This window comes from Grampus griseus (assembly GCF_964374135.1).
Source record: "Grampus griseus genome assembly, chromosome: 3".
NCBI classification, from domain to species: domain Eukaryota; kingdom Metazoa; phylum Chordata; class Mammalia; order Artiodactyla; family Delphinidae; genus Grampus; species Grampus griseus.
In genome coordinates this window covers 109,590,522-109,611,349 of record NC_139019.1, presented here as the reverse complement: position 1 = coordinate 109,611,349, position 20,828 = coordinate 109,590,522, and the positions used below count along the sequence as shown (strand labels likewise).

Here is a 20,828-nt window from a genome sequence, read left to right as displayed (position 1 = left end):
TGATTCCTTGTCATAGAGAGGAGTATACCTTTGAGCTTCCTGGTCTGCGTCAGACAGACTCATTGATAAAACCTCCCATGGTTTTGGCAGCACCATAGCTGCAAACACATTCCTTTCCGCCCTTACTGAAGGCAGTTCAGTTCTGGAAAAACTATGACTTTTCCCCAGAGAAACTAATAAGGCTTGTCTATGAGTAAACATGCAAGTACCAAGTGCACTGAAGACTTGGTCCTACTTTTTTAGTTAAAGTATTACTATATAACTGTATAGTAGTACTACTACTATAACCTCTAGAAATATTTCTTTTAAAGGTTATTTACTTGATTTTTAGTTGGACAAAAGCATCTATTATTATATAATCATAAACAGGGTTAAAATAAATTTTATTGAAGGTTTGGAACTGGACACACAAGTGACTTTTTCTGCCCCCATGGACCCTGAGATCAGCCAAGGGAGACCTTGTAGAAATGGCAGTGGTTCCACTATCCCCCAAAGGGGGAGAGGTTGGGGGGAGGGAGGAAGGAAGGGAGGTCTGGGAAGGATATTGGGAGAGGATCTTCTGAACAGAAGCCACAGTGAAACTGAGAAGTTCAAGCAAGCCTGAAGCACTTATGGGGGCTTCTCTTCCACCCACTGCACATGGCCCTCCTGCCCCTCTTGGAGAAGGGTCCCAGAGTCCCTGAACACCAGTTTCTTTGACACAGCCAAGTCCTTAAGTCTCAAGCAGCTTTCTTAGATGTAGTTTCTGGGGGTGGTCATTAGGCCATATGGTTTGGGAGGCCTTTTTCTTCTGCTTAATGGGAGGTGACATGTGGCATCAACCAATGAGGCAAGATTATATCTGCTAGGAAGTCAGACCTCTGGGTTTGCTGGGCCAGAACAATCCTGCTATTCTAATTACCCATTTGTGGGGCCCCAAAGTCTGACAAGCCTAAGGAAGGGACAGAAGAAATCCTGGAAGGTATGACTTTTCCAAAATGCCCATTCCCAAGGTCACAGACCTTTCAGGAAACTTGAGTGTTTCCAGCGTTACACACCCCTATACCTCAAAAGCAGCCCTGAATGAGCTTCCAGGGATGCATACCTCCTCTTCTTCATTAACTTTTGCAGCAAGTCTCAAGGAAGTAATTGTAACACAATGGAGTAAACACTTTTTTATCTGCAGTACGGAAGAAACACATATGAGCAGAATATGAATGCCAGAAACTAACTGTAAAGCGTCTGTGGGGTTTTTTTTTAAGAAATGAAGTTTTGCCTTTTTAACTTTTTTTAAAAGACTGATTGTATTTATCCACAAGGAAGTGACCCCCATTTTTAGATGTGACCTGTAAAAACCTCCTGGTTTCAGAACCACAGATGACTAGTCAATAGTCCTTTGTTAGAGGACTGACTGGAGGTGGGAAATATGGCACCATCTCAGGGAGCACACGGTCCCATCCTGACCTCAGGCTGCATTGTACTGGTCCAGACGAGCACACCCCACCTCATCACAAAGGGAGTCCTTTCCCAGCTAGGTCCTCTCACGCTCCCCAAGTCGACTGGCCCCTGACGGCCACACAACACAGAGTCAGACAGGCAGATGGTAGGATGTTCCAATTCCAGTTCTACCACTTGGAGCCATTTACTGAACTGATGAGGCTCAGTCTGAGCACCTGGGATGGCTCACCTCTTAGGCAGCAATGGGAAATAGAGGTCAGTTTGCGCCCCCAACATCTGTCACCATCCCTCATAGACTTCCCTACCTTTACTGAAACTATGAGGCGGCTGAAGATAGTGAGAGCCAGGTTAAAAGTGGTCTGGGAGAAGTCAAAGATGTTCTCAACTCTCAGGAGCCCCAACACGACTTCCTGGAAAGCTTCGCAAATCTCCACCTGCTGGAAGAAGGAGGTGGGGCAGAGGAGGGACGGTCGCTGGTGGCCAGTCTCGGTCCATCAGTGGCTGAACGGTCTGCTTACGGTGACCAGAGGGGCTGTAAGAAGCCTCTTCACCTTAAATCGCTGTCGGGTAAAGGGCCTCTCTTACCCAGCGCCTCCCCCATTCAGACCCTCTCCTTCCTGTGCCCGTTTTTTGGTCTTCAGCAGGGTTCCCCAACTCAAACAAGCCCTCCTCCAAAACACCTACTAGAGAAGCACCGTCTCAGTGACAAGCTGGCGAATCTCGACTCTTGCCTCGTGCGGGGGATGCACCTGGGGAAGGTGCGTGCTCCAGGGTGCGGCTCACCTGATGACGGGTGCAGGTGGAACCCGGCCGCGTCCCGTGCGCGCGTGAGGAGGATGAACGTGCTCTCGGGAGGGGCCCCCGCGGGAACCGGTACCTGGATTCGGCCCCCCAGCCACAGGCGCGCCTCGCGGCCCTGGGCCTGGGTCAGGTGGGCATCCAGCTGGCGCTCGTCCAGAACGCCTCCCCAGTCGCTCGGCACCAGCACGGGCCGGCTGGGAACCAGGGGCGGCGGGGGCGGTGGCCCCAGAGCGGCGCCGGGGGCGGGGCGCGCAGCTGACCGAGGCCGCATTGCCCCCCGCGTGGGTCTGGTCCACGACGGCTCCGGGAGACTGACCGCTCCGCGCAGGCAAGCCTCCGGGAAACTTCTCCGTATCGCCGCGGGGAGAGAGACGTTCCGCGGAGGCGGCGGGAGAAGACAGCGAAGGACTGTTTCGCCCAGACTTTCGTCCGGACTCTCACCTGGACGCCGGACGGATCTTATCTCCGAGGCGGACGTCTCCGGCGCTGGCCGCCCGCCGGAAGCCATGGCAACGCCAGATCCCGGGTCTGGGTCCCGGCTTAGCCCGGCTTTTTCTAACCCAGCGCCCGGGACTTGCAGCTGGGGCTGCCACGGGACGGGGCGGGGCGGGCTCTTACTCCACCCCCACGTCCCTCCACTGAGCGCCTCTTTCCCCACCCAAAGCCCGCGCCACAGGCGCAGAGTCCCGAGCGGAGTCCCTAGCCTGGGATGAAGCAGCTGGTGACCACGCCACCCTGGAGAAGGTAATTTATTGAAGCCCTGCAATGCGTTAGGCGCTGGGACATAACAGTGGATAGAACTAGACGTGGAACTTATATTCTAGTCAGGAAAGAGACAATAAACACGAGTAGAATATATGGAAATCCCAGCAAATCCACTCCTAAGTAAATGTCCAACAGAAATGCATGTGTGTGCACCAGAAGACACCTACATGATGTTCACAGCAACACTATTTGTAATAGCCCCAAACTGGATACAACCCAAATGTCCATCAACAGTTGAATGGGATAAACACGGATAAACAAATTGTGGTATATTCACACAATGGGATACTACACCACATTGAAAAAGAATGAACTGCTATACCCGATAAGGAAGAATCTCACAAACAATATTGAGTGTAGGGAGACAGATAGAAAGAATTCATACTGTATGATTCCATTTATACAAACTATAAAGGAGGGAACTATAATGTTAGAGTCAAGGTAGTGGTTACCCTTGGGGGCATACTTCTATGTTGAAAACTACAGACATCACGGAAAGAAATTAAAGAAGACCTAAATATAATACATGGGGAGACATTCCGTGTTTATGAATTGGAAGATTTAAATTGTTAAAATGGCAATACTTCCTGAATTGATCTATAAATTGAACATAATCCCTGTTAAGTTTCCAGCTGTCTTTTTTGCAGAAATTGGCAAGGTGTTTCTAACATTTCTATGAACATGCAAGGAATTCAAAATGGCCAAAACTATCTTGAAAAAGCAGAATAAGATGGAGGCTTCACAGTATCTGATTTCAAAACTTACTACAAGCCTATAGTAATAAAGACAGTATAGGGACTTCCCTGGTGGTCCAGTGGCTAAGTCTCTGGGCTCCCAATGCAGGGAGCCTGGGTTTGATCCCTGGTCAGGGAACTAGATCCCACATACCGCAACTAAGAGTTCACATGCTGCAACTAGGAGTTTGCATGCCACAACTAAAAGATCCGGCATGCTGCAACTAAGATCCAGCACAGCCAAATAAATAAATAGATAAAATAAAATTAAAAATAAAATACCCAATCCTAAAAAAAAAAAAAAAGACAGTATAGTACTGGATAGACATATAGACCAATGGAATTGAATTGAGAGTCTGGAAAACAACCCTCATATTTATGACCAATTAATATTTGACAAGGTTGCCACAATAATTCAGTGGGGGGGGGGAAACAGTCTTTTCAGCAAATGGTGATGGGACAGATGAATATTCACTCACATGTGCAAAAATGAAGCTGGATCTCTATACCATATCATATACAAAAATAACTCAAAATAGATCATAGATCTAAATGTAAGAGTACACAGAACAGCATCCAGAAATTAAAAAGACAATACACATAATAGAAAGCATGTGTATATCATATATCTGAAAAGAGACTTGTATTTAGAATATATAAAGAATTCTGAACAACTTAATAATGAAAAGACAGATGAAAAAGGCAAAGAATTGACTAGACATTTCTCTGAAGAAGATATTCAAATGGTCAATAGCACATGAAGTGATGTCCAACATCACTAGTCATCAAGGAAGTACAAATAGAAACCACAATGAGGTACTATTTTATACCAGTAGGATGGCTGTAATAAGAAAGGTAAGACAAAAGCAAGTGTTGGTGAGGATGTGGAGAAATTATAAACCTCATACATTGCTGGTGGTACAGTCACTGTGGAAAACAACTTGGCAGTTCCTCAGAATGTTATTTAGAGTTACCAAATGATCCATCAATTCCACTTGTAGTATATACTCAAGGGAAATGAAACGTTCACACAAAAACTTGTAGCAGCATTATCCATAGTACCAGAAAGTGGAAACAACCCAAATGTCCATCAATTGACAAATAGATAAAAATGTGGTATATGCATACAATGGAACATTATTTAACCATGAAACGTAAAGGATTACTGATATGTGTTACAAAAGGGATGAATCTTGAAAACGTTATTCTAAGTGATAGACGTCATTTCACAGAAGGTCACATATTATATAATTCCATTTATATGAAATGTCCAAAATAGGCAAATCTATAGATACAGAAAGTAGATTGGTGGTTGCCTAGGGCTGGGATGTTGCAGGGGGGAAGGAGGAATGATGGCTATGAGTGTAGTGTTTCTTTTTGGGGGGATGAAAATGTTTAAAATTGATTGTGGTTATGGTTGCACAACTCTGTATATAGTAAAAATCATTGAATTGTACAATTTAAATTGGTGAATTGTATGATGTGTGATTATATCAATAAAGCTGATATCATATTTACAGTATATCAGAGAGTGATAAGTACTACGAAGAAATATAAAGTAGGGAGGGGAGATAAGAAGACTGGGGCTGAAGGTTGGAATTTTAAATAGAAGGATCATTGGTAGGGTTCACGGAGAAGGTGATGTGTGAACAAAGATATTCTGAAGGAGGTGAGGGAGTCAAGCAGATATCTACAGGGGGAGCTTTCCAGGGCCTGGATTTGGATCTGGGCTTTGTCATTGCCGGTAGCTATGACCTTGGACAAGTTACTTAATGGCTCTATGCTTCAGTTTTTTAAATCTGTGAAATAGTTACTCCTGTTTTCTATTAAAATGACTAATAGTACCTATTTCAAAAGGTTATAATGTAAATTGAATTAATAATTTAAAAAGGAATTAAAGCACTTAAAACAGTATGCTGACACTAAGTATCTTTATTAGCTCCTACTGCAAGCATAAAAGCCCTTGTATTCTAACAGGAAACCGTGCCTGCAATGTCAGATGAATCCAGGAGGCCAGGTGGAGCTGGTGCAAGGGGGATAGCTTGCAATAATGAGTAAGAGAGAACATTGCAGGAAACTGGGAGAGGGCCTGTGACTTTTATTCTGTGAGATGAGAAATCATTGGCAGGTTTTGAACGGAGAAAAGACAGTATTTGATTCATGTTTTAACACCAGCCCTCTGGCTTCTGTGTTGAAAGTAGACTAGGATGGCAAGGATGAACTGCAAGGAAACCAGTTCTGAGCTGTTTAGTAACACAGGTGAGAGATGGTGGTGGTAGAAGTGGTCGGATTCTGGTTCTATTCTGAAGATAGAGACAACTAGTTCTATAGAAAGATTGGGTATTGAGTATGAGAGAAAAAGACTGTGGTTTTGACCTGATAAATTGTCAGAATTCAGCTTACATTTATTGCGATTAGCCTTTTAAATTACTTATTTATTTTATGTTTGACAGGGGTGATGTGGGTACTACCAGCGGACGGAAAGCGGGAATCAACGTTTCAATTTGGACACGATAAACTTGAAATGTCTATTACACATCCAAGCAGAGTGGTGTTCAGAGACAGGTTCGGACAAGAAAGAGGATAGATCATTCTTTCTTTCACGAATATTTATTGAAAACTTACTCTGTGCCAGGTCGTATTCTAGGCTCTGGAGGTAATTGTGAGAATACCGACAAAGTCCCTCAAGACCTCACCTAATGGTGAGACAGGTGATAAACAAGTCGGCAATCAAGCGCAATAATGTATGTAAAGTTTTTGGCTCTTCAAAGGGGACACAATGTACAATTGCTATCGTTGTTTTTAATATTCGGAGTATTGCAAGTGCTAGAAGATGGGCGTTGCCGTCTAGGATTGCCTCCTCCTCCCCCCGCCGCGGTGGTAGGCAGATCTTCCAGCCCAGAATCAGGCCAGATTTCCAACAAAGTGGAATGGCGGCATTGCGCACGCGCAGCCTCAGTCTGGCGTCCTAGGAGACGGACTCCGAAAGTCTCGGCGCAGGCGCAATGCAAGAGACCGAAGACGCCTCGGGCAAGGGGATGGGGCGGGGCGAGCTCGGAGTGCGCCTGCGCACAGCGCGCTCTCGCCAGAGGAGCCGCAGTCTCGGGAGCGCCCAGGCGGTGTTTCGATAATCTCTGACCCGCCTCTCCTGCGAACCCGGCGTCATTGGACTGCACCCCGGGTGGGGACGTCCGCCGAGCACGGGAGGAAGCAACGATGCCGGTGAGTAGGGTCACTCAGCCGCGGGGGTTTCTCCTCATCCCTGCGGCCTGGCCGGGTGGCGCGGCCGTTACCATGGAGGCGCAGAGCAGGCGGGAGGCCGGGGTGGGGCGGGGCAGGGCAGGGCAGGGCAGTGCGGGGCGGGCGAAGCGGTTGGGGAGCCAGGCGGGTGGGCCCTGGACTGGGGGGGTCCAGCCGACCCTGGGAGGGGCCCGCGGCAGGCCTTACGGTCTTCATTGCTGCTGCATCCCGCAAGGCCTGGGCTGCTTGACATAAAGGCACTGTGCCAGAGGATGCGCTCTCGCTCCCAGCCCTGTCCGCTGGGTAGGGCCTCTAGGAGCAACCGCGGAGGGTCGGGTTTTGATGCCTCGCACCCCGTGGGGTCTCTACGCCGAGGAGCCAAGCTCTGGAAGGCAGCAAAGCACGGGCAGTCTGCCTCTACCGCAGGCTGCTGACTCGAGCTGTCATTCCTCTCGTAGCGCTCTAGCTTACAGTGCAGAATGTAACCCGTAGGTGTCTTTGTGTGTGAGGGGAGTGAGTGGTGGGTGGCGGTATTTTTGTCTTGTAGGGTTTCACAGACTGTTAACTTGCATTTAATAAGGGGCCGTCGTAAGTCCAATATAGGGTCATGGAGAACACTTGAGCTGCGGCCGGCTATTTACTTGAGGGGGGTGAGTGGTGGCTGGTGGTATGTTTGTCTTGTAGGTTATCACAGATTGTTATCGTGCACCTAATAAGGAGGCGTAGTAAGTCCATTATAGGGTGATGAAGAACACTTGAGCAGTGGCTGGTTATTTACTGGTTGCAAAGCCTTGGATAATTATTTAATCTTTCTGGGCCCTTCGTTCCTGTGTAATTAAACTTTTCCTTCTGGGGTTATCAGGATGAGATAAGAATGCGCAGGAGACTTGAAGGACAGTGCTTGACTTTTAGCATTAAGTGCTTAATATTTGTTACTTGTTGCTTTCTATTTATCAATTCATTCAACAGTTATTGGGCACCAACCCCATGCTAGGCACTGGAGATACAATATTGAGCAAAACCAGCCAGGTTCTTGAACTTGAGAAGAGAGACCCTTGCCTTCTAGGGCGGAGGTGAAAACCATACATACATACAGGGACAAAGACACTTAACATTAATGAATGAAGTGGATGGGTGGCATACAATAGATAAAAATAGATTCTGATGAATTAAGTGTTGCCATGTAGGAATGCTGACCTACAGATGTCAGATCATCTGTTTTTTCCAAGAGAATCTAGAAATTGTTATTTTTGTGAAATTGCTCAAGTTTTAATTTTTAGCAACTAATTCAAAAGATTTTTAAATAATATAAGCCAAGCAAAAGACATTTGTGGGCTGAATTCAGCCCCTTGACTGACTACCAGTTTGGAACTTATGGGTTAAATAGAGACACAGACATTAATCAAATAAGGAGCCAAAAAAAAAAAAAAAAAAAGTAAAATTGTAACCGATGGAGAAGGAGATTGAAGGGTGCTATCAGGGCCTATACAAGGATTTGACCTAATCAGGGAAGTCTTCCCAGGTGAAGGGGCTATTGAGCTGAGGTCTGCAGGGTAAGTGAAGAGGAGGGTGGGGGATGTTCTAGGCATAAGGAACAGCACCTGGGAAGGAGTGTGGTGAGAGGGATCATGGTGACAAGAAAAGGCCTAAAAGAAAGCCAGTGTGGCTGTGGCTAAGAAAGCCAAGCTTGTGAAATAAAACCAGATCTTACACACCCCCTGAAGGATTTCTATCTTCATCCCAGGATCTGTGGGAAACCATTGAAGAGTTTTAAGTAGGAGAGTGACATAATTAGATTTGTGTTGAAACTGACTGCCAAGTAGAGAACAGACTATAGGGGAACCTAATTAGATACAGTAGTACAGGTAGGAGTCTCTTATAATTCGGGGCGAGATAATGGTGACCTAGAATAAGGTGCTGAAAGTAGAGATGGAAAGAAGTGTGTTGAATTGATATAATCTGTTCCTTGTCAATGACAGTGGCTCACGTTTGTTTCTCTAATGCTTAGAAGAGTATCTGAAACAGTAGGAATTTAATATCTGTTCAACCAAACTGTTGAACTTCTTCACTTTAATAATTGTATTTTAATATAGATTCTTAATCATAAAATTTCAAAATTTGAAACTTTACATATACAGATGTTCATAAGGTTAGAGTCAAGCTAAAACATTTTTCTGCCATTGGGCTTTCTTTTCTGTCTTTCACTTGTCTTCTATAGAAAAAGTAGACTATATGAGGATATATTATTATTTTTTTAATTAATTTATTTTTACTTTTTGGCTGCATTGGGTCTTCGTTGGGTTGAGCAGGCTTCTCATTGCAGTGGCTTCTCTTGTTGTGGAGCACAGGCTCTAGGCTCGAGGGCTTTAGTAGTTGTGGCTCTCAGGCTCTAGAGCACAGGCTCAGTTGTAGCACACGGGCTTAGTTGCTCCCTGGCATGTAGGATCTTCCCGGACCAAGGCTCGAACCCGTGTCCCCTGCATTGGCAGGCAGATTCTTAACCACTGTGCCACCTGGGAAGCCCTGGATATATTATTTGATAAAAAATTTTTTTACTAATGCATTGTAGAAAATATCAATAAAACTAAAAGTCTCAGGGGGAGCAGAGGACCTATTACTAGATTCTTGATTAAAGTTATTAACCATATTCACACGTGTTTTCCTACAGGCAGGAAACTCAGAGCAAGTCAGGGGCTTTGTGCAGAAAGACAAGTCTCTAATATACTCTCTCATTTTCTGCCTGAATAGCATTAACTGTAAATGTAAATAAGGTTTCCTCTCCCCTCATTTGTATTGTAAAAGAAACTATTTTCATATCTTTTAAAATAAGCTTTTTCTATATATCTGTAAGATCTTTAATTGCATTTAACAACTATTTATGAAGTGCTTAACGTATGCAAGGCACTAGGATGCCAAAGTAGCCTTTTTCAAAATTTAAATTTAATCTGTTGAAGGTAAAAGTAAATGTTCTTTTCATTGTTTGTAAATATTTTCTCCACCAGATCAATAAATCAGAGAAGCCAGAAAGCTGCGATAATGTGAAGGTGGTGGTTAGGTGCCGGCCCCTCAATGACAGAGAGAAATCAATGTGCTACAAGCAGGCTGTCAGTGTGGATGAGATGAGGGGAACTATCACTGTACATAAGACTGATTCTTCCAATGAACCTCCAAAGACGTTTACTTTTGATACTGTTTTTGGACCAGAGAGTAAACAACTAGATGTTTATAACTTAACTGCCAGACCTATTATTGATTCTGTTCTTGAAGGCTACAATGGTGAGTACTTTATGTAGTTTACTTTTTTTTAAAGTAGATCTTTATTGGAGCATAATTGCTTCACAATACCGTGTTAGCTTCTGTTGCACAAGAAAGGGAATCTGCCATATACATACACATGTCCCCGGATCCCCTCCCTCTTTTTTTTTTTCCCAGTACGCGGGCCTCTCACTGTTGTGACCTCTCCCATTGCGGAGCACAGGCTCCGGACGTGCAGGCTCAGCGGCCATGGCTCACGGGCCGAGCCGCTCCGCGGCATGTGGGATCTTCCCAGACCGGGGCATGAACCTGTGTCCCCTGCATCGGCAGGTGGACTCTCAACCACTGCGCCACTAGGGAAGCCCCCTTGCCTGTTGAGCCTCCCTCCCATCCTCCCTGCCTCACCCCTCTAGGTCATTGCCAAGCACAGAGCTGATCTCCGTGTGCTGTGCTGCTACTTCGCACCAGCCAACTGTTTTACATTCGGTAGTGTATATACGTCGATGCCACTCTCACTTCGCCCCAGCTTCACCCTCCCACCCCATGTCATCAAGTCCATTCTCTATGTCTACCTCTTTATTCCTGCCCTGCAACTAGGTTCATCACTACCATTTTTTTTTTTTTAGATTCCATATATATGCATTAGCATACTGTATTTGTTTTTCTAACTTACTTCACTCTGTATGACAGACTCTAGGTCCATCCACCTCACTACAAATAACTCAGTTTCGTTTCTTTTTATAGCTGAGCAATATTCCATTGTATATATGTGCCACATCGTCTTTTTCCATTCATTGGTCGATGGACATTTAGGTTGATTCCATGTCCTGGATATTGTAAATAGTGCTGCACTGAACATTGTGGTCCATGTATCTTCTTGAATTATGATTCTCTCAGGGTATATGCCCAGTAGTGGGATTGCTGGGTCATATGGTAGTTCTATTTTTAGTTTTTTGAGGAACCTCCATACTGTTTTCCATAGTGGTTTTATCAATTTACATTCCCACCAACAGTGTAGGAGGGTTCCCTTTTCACCACACCCTTTCCAGCATTTGTTGTTTCTACCTTTTTTGATAATGGCCATTCTGACCGGCGTGAGGTGATACCTCATTGTAGATTTGATTTGCATTTCTCTAATAATTAGTGATGTTGAGCATCTTTTGATGTGCCTCTTGGCCATCTGTATGTCTTCCTTGTTGAAATGTCTATTGGGTCTTCTGCCCATTTTTTAACTGGATTGTTTGTTTTCTTGATATTGAGCTCCATGAGCAGTTGGTATATTTTGGAGATTAATCATTTGTCGTTTCATTTGCAAATATTTTCTCCCATTCTGAGGGTTGTCTTTCTGTCTTGTTTATGGTTTCCTTTGCTGTGCAAAAGCTTTTAAGTTTAATTAAGTTCCATTAGTTTATTTTTGTTTTTATTTGTTACTCTAGGAAGTGGGTCCAAAAAGATCTTGCTGTGGTTTATGTCAAAGAGTGGTTTTCCTATGTTTTCCTCTAAAAGTTCTATAGTGTCTGTTCTTACATTTAGGTCTTTAATCCATTTGGAGTTTATTTTTGTGTATGATGTTAGGTAGTGTTCTAATTTCATTCTTTTATTTTTTAGTTTTTTTACTTTTTTTGATTGAGAAATCTAGAAGTTTAATTTTTTTTTTACATCTATAGTGGAGTATAATTGCTTTACAATGGTGTGTTTGTTTCTGCTTCATAACAAAGTGAATCAGTTATACATACACATATGTTCCCATGTCTCTTCCCTCTTATGTCTCCCTCCCTGCCACCCTCCCTATCCCACCCCTCTAGGCGGTCACAAAGCACTGAGCTGATCTCCCTGTGCTATGTGACTGCTTCCCACTAGCTATCTATTTTACATTTGGTAGTGTATATGTGTCCATGCCACTCTCTCACTTTGTCACAGCTTACCCTTCTCCCTCCCCATATCCTCAAGTCCATTCTCTAGTAGGTCTGTGTCTTTATTCCTGTCTTACCCCTAGGTTCTTCATGACTTTTTTTTTTTCCTTAGATTCCATATATATGTGTTAGCATACGGTATTTGTCTTTCTCTTTCTGGCTTACTTCACTCTGTATGACACACTCTAGGTCCATCCACCTCACTACAAATAACTCAAGTTCGTTTCTTTTTATGGCTGAGTAATATTCCATTGTATATATATATGCCACATCTTCTTTATTCATCTGTTGATGGACACTTAGGTTGCTTCCATGTCCTGGCTATTGTAAATAGAGCTGCAGTGAACATTTTGTTACATGACTCTTTTTGAATTATGATTTTCTCAGGGTATATGCCCAGTAGTGGGATTGCTGGGTTATATGGTAGTTCTATTTGTAGTTTTTTAAGGAACCTCCATACTGTTCTCCATAGTGGCTGCATCAATTTACATTCCCACCAACAGTGCAAGAGGTTTCCCTTTTCTCCACACCCTCTCCAGCATTTATTGTTTGTAGATTTTTTGATGATGGGCATTCTGACCAGTGTGAGATGATATCTCATTGTAGTTTTGATTTGCATTTCTCTAATGATTAATGATGTTGAGCATCCTTTCATGTGTTTGTTGGCAACTGTATATCTTCTTTGGAGAAATGTCTATTGATTGGGTTGTTTGTTTTTATGTTCTTGAGCTGCATGAGCTGCTTGTAAATTTTGGAGATTAATCCTTTGTCAGTTGCTTCATTTGCAAATATTTTCTCCCATTCTGAGGGTTGTCTTTTGGTCTTGTTTATGGTTTCCTTTGCTGTGCAAAAGCTTTTAAGTTTCATTAGGTCCCATTTGTGTATTTTTGTTTTTATTTCCATTTCTCTAGGAGGTGGGTCAAAAAGGATCTTGCTGTGATTTATATCATAAAGTGTTCTGCCTACGTTTTCCTCTAAGAGTTTGATAGTTTCTGGCCTTACATTTAGGTCTTTAATCCATATTGAGCTTATTTTTGTCTATGGTGTTAGGGAGTGTTCTAATCTCATACTTTTACATGTACCTGTCCAGTTTTCCCAGCACCACTTATTGAAGACGCTGTCCTTTCTCCACTGTACATTCCTGCTGCCTTTATCAAAGATAAGGTGACCATATGTGCATGGGTTTATCTCTGGGCTTTCTATCCTGTTCCATTGATCTATAATTCTGTTTTTGTGCCAGTACCATACTGTCTTGATTACTGTAGCTTTGTAGTATAGTCTGAAGTCAGGGAGCCTTATTCCTCCAGCTGCGTTTTTCATTCTCAAGATTGCTTTGGCTATTCGGGGTCTTTTGTGTTTCCACACAAATTGTGAAATTTTTTGTTCTAGTTCTGTGAAAAATGCCAGTGGTAGTTTGATAGGGATTGCATTGAATCTGTAGATTGCTTTGGGTAGTATAGTCATTTTTACAATGTTGATTCTTCCATTCCAAGAACATGGTGTATCTCTCCATCTATTTGTATCAACTTTAATTTCTTTCATCAGTGTCTTATACAGGTCTTTTGTCTCCTTAGGTAGGTTTATTCCTAGATATTTTATTCTTTTTGTTGCAATGGTAAATGGGAGTGTTTTCTTGATTTCACTTTCAGATTTTTCATCATTAGTGTATAGGAATGCCAGAGATTTCTGTGCATTAATTTTGTATCCTGCTACTTTACAAATTCATTGATTACCTCTAGTAGTTTTCTGGTAGCATCTTTAGGATTCTCTGTGTATAGTATCACGTCATCTGCAAACAGAGACAGCTTTACTTCTTCTTTTCCAATTTGGATTTCTTTTATTTCCTTTTCTTCTCTGATTGCTGTGGCTAAAACTTCCAAAACTGTGTTGCATGAGATTGGTGAGAGTGGGCAACCTTGTCTTGTTCCTGAGCTTAGTGGAAATTCTTTCAGTTTTTCACCATTGAGGATGATGTTTGCTGTGGGTTTGTCATATATGGCCTTTATTATGTTGAGGAAAGTTCCCTCTATGCCTACTTACTGCAGAGTTTTTATTATAAATGGGTGTTGAATTTTGTTGAAAGCTTTCTCTGCATCTATTGAGATGATCATATGGTTTTTCTCCTTTTGTTAATTTGTTAATGTGGTGTATCATGTTGATTGATTTGCGTATATTGAAGAATCCTTGCATTCCTGGAATAAACCCCACTTGATCATGGTGTATGATCCTTTTAATGTGCTGTTGGATTCTGTTTGCTAGTATTTTTTTGAGGATTTTTGCATCTATGTTCATCAGTGATATAGGCCTGTAGTTTTCTTTCTTTGTGACATCCTTGTCTGGTTTTGGTATCAGGGTGATGGTGGCCTCATAGAAAGAGTTTGGGACTGTTCCTCCCTCTGCTATATTTTGGAAGAGTTTGAGAAGGATAGGTGTTAGCTCTTCTCTAAATGTTTGATAGAATTGGCCTGTGAAGCCATCTGGTCCTGGGCTTTTGTTTGTTGGAATATTTTTTTTTTTTTTTTTTTTTTTTACGGTACGTGGGCCTCACTGTGTGGCCTCTCCCGTTGAGGAGCACAGGCTCCAGCCGCGCAGGCTCAGCGGCCATGTCTCACGGGCCCAGCTGCTCCGCGATATGTGGGATCTTCCTGGACCGGGGCACGAACACATGTCCCCTGCATCAGCAGGCAGACTCTCAACCACTGCGCCAGCAGGGAAGCCCTGTTGGAAGATTTTAAATCACAGTTTCAATTTCAGTGCTTGTGATTGGTCTGTTCATATTTTCTATTTCTTCCTGATTCAGTCTTGGCAGGTTGTGCATTTCTAAGGATTTGTCCATTTCTTCCAGGTTGTCCATTTTATTGGCATAGAGTTGCTTGTAGTAATCTCTCATGATCTTTTGTATTTCTGCAGTGTCAGTTGTTACTTCTCCTTTTTCATTTCTAATTCTATTGATTTGAGTCTTCTCCCTTTTTTTCTTGATGAGCCTGGCTAATGGTTTATCAATTTTGTTTATCTTCTCAAAGAACCAGCTTTTAGTTTTATTGATCTTTGCTATCGTTTCCTTCAGTTCTTTGTCATTTATTTCTGATATGATCTTTATGATTTCTTGCCTTCTGCTAACTTTGGGGGTTTTTTTTGTTCTTCTTTCTCTAATTGCTTTAGGTGCAAGGTTAGGTTGTTTATTCGAGATGTTCCCTGTTTCTTAAGGTAGGATTGTATTGCTATAAATTTCCCTCTTAGAACTGCTTTTGCTGCATCCCATAGGTTTTGGGTCGTCGTGTCTGCATTGTCATTTGTTTCTAGATATTTTTTAATTTTCTCTTTGATTTCTTCAGTGATCGCTTCGTTATTAAGTAGTGTATTGTTTAGCCTCCATGTGTTTGTATTTTTGACAGATCTTTTCCTGTAATTGTTGTCTCATAGCATTGTTGTCGGAAAAGATACTTGTTACCATTTCAATTTTCTTAAATTTACCAAGGCTTGATTTGTGACCCAAGATACGATCTATCCTGGAGAATGTTCCATGAGCACTTGAGAAAAATGTGTATTCTGTTGTTTTTGGATGGAATGTCCTATAAATATTAATTATGTCCGTCTTGTTTAATGTATCATTTAAAGCTTGTGTTTCCTTATTTATTTTCATTTTTGATGATCTGTCCATTGGTGAAAATGGGGTGTTAAAGTCCCCTACTATGAATGTGTTACTGTCGATTTCCCCTTTTATGGCTGTTAGCATTTTCCTTATGTATTGAGGTGCTCCTATGTTGGGTGCATAAATATTTACAATTGTTATATCTTCTTCTTGGATCGATCCCTTGATCATTATGTAGTGTTCTTCTTTGTCTCTTCTAATGGTCTTTATTTTATTTTATTTCTTTATTTTTTTATTTATTTGTTTCTTGCGGTATGCGGGCTCCTCACTGTTGTGGCCTCTCCCGTTGCGGAGCACAGGCTCCGGAGGCGCAGGCCCAGTGGCCATGGCCCGTGGGCGCAGCCGCTCCATGGCATGTGGGAGCCTCCCGGACTGGGGCACGAATAGTCGGGACTTTCCTGCTGGCACAGTGGTTGAGAGTCCGCCTGCCGATGCAGGGGACACGGGTTCGTGCCCCGGTCTGGGAGGATCCCACATGCCGCGGAGCGGCTGCGCTTATGGGCCATGGCCCTTGGGCCTGCGCCTCCGGAGCTTGTGCTCCGCCACGGGAGAGGCCACAAAGTGAGGGACCCGCGTACTGCAAAAATAAAATAAAATAAAACGTCTGTTTTGTCTGATAGGAGAATTGCTACTCCAGCTTTCTTTTGGTTTCCATTTTCATGGAATATCTTTTTCCATCCCCTTACTTTCAGTCTCTATGTGTCTCTAGGTCTGAAGTGGGTCTCTTGTAGACAGCATATATATGGGTCTTGTTTTTGTATCCATTCAGCCAGTCTGTGTCTTTTGGTGGGAGCATTTAATCCATTTACATTTAAGGTAATTATCGATATGTATGTTCCTATTCCCATTTTCTTAATTGTTTTGGGTTTGTTATTGTAGGTTGTTTCCTTCTCTTGTGTTTCTTGCTTAGAGAAGTTCCTTTAGCATTTGTTGTAAAGCTGGTTTGGTGGTGCTGAACTCTCTCAGCTTTTGCTTGTCTGTAAAGGTTTTAATTTCTTCATCAAATCTGAATGAGATCCTTGCTGGGTAGAGTAATCTTGGTTGTAGGTTTTTCTCCTTCATCACTTTAAATATGTCCTGCCAGTCCCTTCTGGCTTGCAGAGTTTCTGCTGAAAGATCAGCTGTTAACCTTATGGGTATTCCCTTTTGTATTATTTGTTGTTTTTCCCTTGCTGCTTTTAATATATTTTCTTTGTATTTATTTTTTGACAGTTTGATTAATATGTGGCTTGGCGTGTTTCTCCTTGGATTTATCCTGTATGGGACTCTGTGTGCTTCCTGGACTTGACTATTTCCTTTCCTATATTAGGGAAGTTTTCAACTATAAGCTCTTCAAATATTTTCTCAGTCCCTTTCTTTTTCTGTTCTTCTTCTGGAACCCCTATAATTCGAATGTTGGTGCGTTTAATGTTGTCCCAGAGGTCTCTGAGACTGTCCTCAGTTCTTTTCATTCTTTTTTCTTTATTCTGCTCTGCAGTAGTTATTTCCACTATTTTATCTTCCAGGTCACTTATCCGTTCTTCTGCCTCAGTTATTCTGCTATTGATCCCATCTAGAGTATTTTAAATTTCATTTATTGTGTTGTTCATCGTTGCTTGTTTCATCTTTAGTTCTTCTAGGTCCTTGTTAAATGTTTCTTGCATTTTGTCTATTCTCTTTCGAAGATTTTGGATCATCTTTACTATCATTTTTCTGAATTCTTTTTCAGGTAGACTGCCTATTTTCTCTTCATTTGTTAGGTCTGGTGGGTTTTTATCTTGCTCCTTCATCTGCTGTGTGATTTTCTGTCTTTTCATTTTGCTTATCTTACTGTGTTTGGGGTCTCCGTTTTGCAGGCTGCAGGTTCGTAGTTCCTGTTGTTTTTGGTGTCTGTCCCCAGTGGCTAAGGTTGGTTCAGTGGGTTGTGTAGGCTTCCTGGTGGAGGGGACTAGTGCCTGTGTTCTGGTGGATGAGGCTGGATCTTTTCTTTCTGGTGGGCAGGTCAACGTCTGGTGGTGTGTTTTGGGGTGTCTGTAGGCTTATTATGATCTTAGGTAGCCTCTCTGCTAATGGGTGGTGTTGTGTTCCTGTCTTGCTAGTTGTTTGGCATAGGGTGTCCAGCACTGTAGCTTGCTGGTCGTTGAGTGAAGCTGGGTGCTGGTGTTGAGATGGAGATCTCTGGGAGATTTTCGCCATTTGATATTATGTGGAGCTGGGAGGTCTCTTGTGTACCAGTGTCCTGAATTTGGCTCTCCCCAGTCAGAGGCACAGCACTGACTCCTGGCTGAAGCACCAAGAGCCTTTCATCCACACGGCTCAGAATAAAAGGGAGAAAAAGTAGAAAGAAAGAAAGAAAGAAAGAGGTTAAAAGAAAATAAAATAAAGTAAGATAAAATAAAATAAAGTTATTAAAATAAAAAATAATTATTAAAAAAATTTTTTTAAATAAAAAAAAACAAAAAAACGGACGGATAGTACCCCAGGACAAATGGTGAAAGCAAAGCTTGTGACAAAATCTCATACAGAAGCATACACATACACACTCACAAAAAGGAGGAAAAGAGGGAAAACATAATAAATCTTGCTCTCAAAGTCCACCTCCTCAATTTGGGATGATTCATTGTGTATTCATGTGTTCCACAGATGCAGGGTACATCAAGTTGATTGTGGAGATTTAATCCACTGCTCCTGAGGCTGCTGGGAGAGATTTCCCTTTCTTTGTTCTCACAGCTACCATGGCTCAGCTTTGGATTTGGCCCCGCCTCTGCTTGTAGGTCCCCGGAGGGCGTCTGTTCTTTGCTCACACGGGACGGGGTAAAGGAGCAGCTGACTGGGGGCTCTGGCTCACTCAGGCTGGTGGGGGGTGGGGTGGGAAGGGAAGGGCGTGGATGCGGAGCAAGCCTGAGGTGGCAGAGGCCAGTGGGACGTTTCACCAGCCTGAGGCACGCCTTGCGTTCTCCCGGGGAAGTTGTCCCTGGATCCCGGGACCATGGCAGTGGTGGGCTGCACAGGCTTCCGGGAGGGGAGGTGTGGATAGTGACCTGTGCTTGCACACAGGCTTCTTGGTGGCGGCAGCAGCAGCCGTAGCGTCTCATGCCCGTCTCGGGGGTCCGCGCTGTTAGCCGCGGCTTGCGCCCTGGAAGCTCCTTTAAGCAGCATTCTTAATCCCCTCTCCTCGTGCACCAGGAAACAAAGAGGGAAGAAAAAGTCTCTTCCCTCTTCAGCAGGTCCAGACTTTTCCCCAGACTCCCTCCCGGCTAGCCGTGATGCACTAACCCCCTGCATGCTGTGTGCACGCCGCCAACCCCAGTCCTCTCCCTGCACTTCAACCGAAGCCCGAACCTTATCTCCCAAACCCGCCCACCCCAGCGGGTGAGCAGACAAGCCTCTCGGGCTGGTGAGTGCCCGTCGGCATCGATCCTCTGTGCGGGAATCTCTCTGCTTTGCCCTCTGCACCCCTGTTGCTGTGCTCTCTTCCCCGTCTCTGAAGCTTCCCCCGTCCGCCACCCGCAGTCTCCGCCTGTGAAGGGGCTTCCTAGTGTGTGGATACCTTTCCTCCTTCACAGCTCCCTCCCACTGGTGCAGGTCCCGTCCCTATTCTTTTGTCTCTGTTTATTCTTTTGTCTTTTGCCCTACCCAGGTACGTGGGGGAGTTTCTTGCCTTTTGGGAGGTCTGAGGTCTTCTGCCGGTGTTCAGTAGGTGTTCTGTATTTGTTCCACGTGTAGATGTATTTCTGGTGTATCTGTGGGGAGGAAGGTGATCTCTGCGTCTTACTCTTCCGCCATCTTCCCCCTCTCCAGTAGAAGTTTTTCTAATTTCATTCTTTTACATGTAGCTGTCCAATTTTCCCAGCACAACTTATTGAAGCGGCTGTCTTTTCTCCCTTGTATGTTCTTGCCACCTTTGTCGTAAATTAGGTGACCATATATGTGTGGGTTTATGTCTGGGCATTCTATCCTGTAACATTGATCTATATTTCTGTTTTCGTGCCAGTACCATACTGTCTTGATTACTGTACCTTTATCATATAGTTTGAAGTCAGGGAGTCTGATTCCTCCAGCTCCGTTTTTCTTTCTCAAGATTGCTTTGGCTATTTGGGGTCTTTTGTGTTTCCATACAAATTGTAAGATTTTTTGTTCTAATTCTGTGAAGAATGCCATTGGTAGTTTGATAGGGATTTCATTGAATCTGTAGATTGCTTTGGGTAGTATAGTCATTTTCACAATATTGATTCTTCCAATCCAAGAATATGGTATATTCCTGCATCTGTTTATGTCATCTTTGATTTCCTTCATCAGTGTTTTATAGTTTTCTGAGTACAAGTCTTTCACCTCCTTATGTGGGTTTATTCCTAGGTATTTTATTCTTTTTGTTGGAGTGATAAATGGGAGTGTTTCCTTAATTTCTCTTTTTGATTTTTCGCTGTTGGTGTATAGGAATGCCAGAGATTTCTGTGCATTAATTTTGTATCCTACAACCTTACCAAATTCATTGATTAGTTCTAGTAGTTTTCTGGTGGCATCTTTAGGATTTTCTATGTATAGTATCATGTCATCGGCAAATAGTGAGAGTTTTACTTCTTTTCCAATTTATATTCCTTTTATTTCTTTTTCTTCTCTGATTGCTGTGGCTAGGACTTCCAAAACTGTGTTGGATAAGAGTGGCGAGAGTGGACATCCTTGTTTTCTTCCTGATCCTAGTGGAAATGCTTTCAGTTTTTCACCATTGAGTATGATGCTTGCTGTGGGTTTGTCATATATGGCCTTTATTATGTTGAGGTAGGTTCCCTGTATGCCCATTTTCTGGAGAGTTTTTATCATAAATCGGTGTTGAATTTCGTCAGAAGCTTTTTCTGCATCTATTGAGATGACCATATGGTTTTTATTCCTTAATTTGTTAACGTGGTGTATCACATTGGTTGATTTGCATATATTGAAGAATCCTCGCATCCCTGGGATAAATCCCACTTGATCATGGTGTATGATCCTTTTAATGTGCTGTTGGATTATGTTTGCTAGTATTTTGTTCAGGATTTTTGTATCTATGTTTAT

General features: G+C 43.2%; 1 protein-coding gene across 1 annotated transcript in view; it reads left to right on the top strand.

Annotated features, from left to right (window-relative positions):
• Window positions 1–6,953: 6,953 nt before the first annotated feature.
• KIF3A (kinesin family member 3A) overlaps window positions 6,954–20,828 on the top strand; it is a gene marked incomplete at its 5' end in the record, with an annotated part of 87,558 nt that continues 73,683 nt past the window's right edge. The window contains 3 exon segments of the mRNA XM_082651250.1: window positions 6,954–7,080; window positions 7,083–7,327; window positions 9,980–10,253. Coding sequence (XP_082507376.1) covers window positions 6,954–7,080; window positions 7,083–7,327; window positions 9,980–10,253 — 646 coding nt within the window.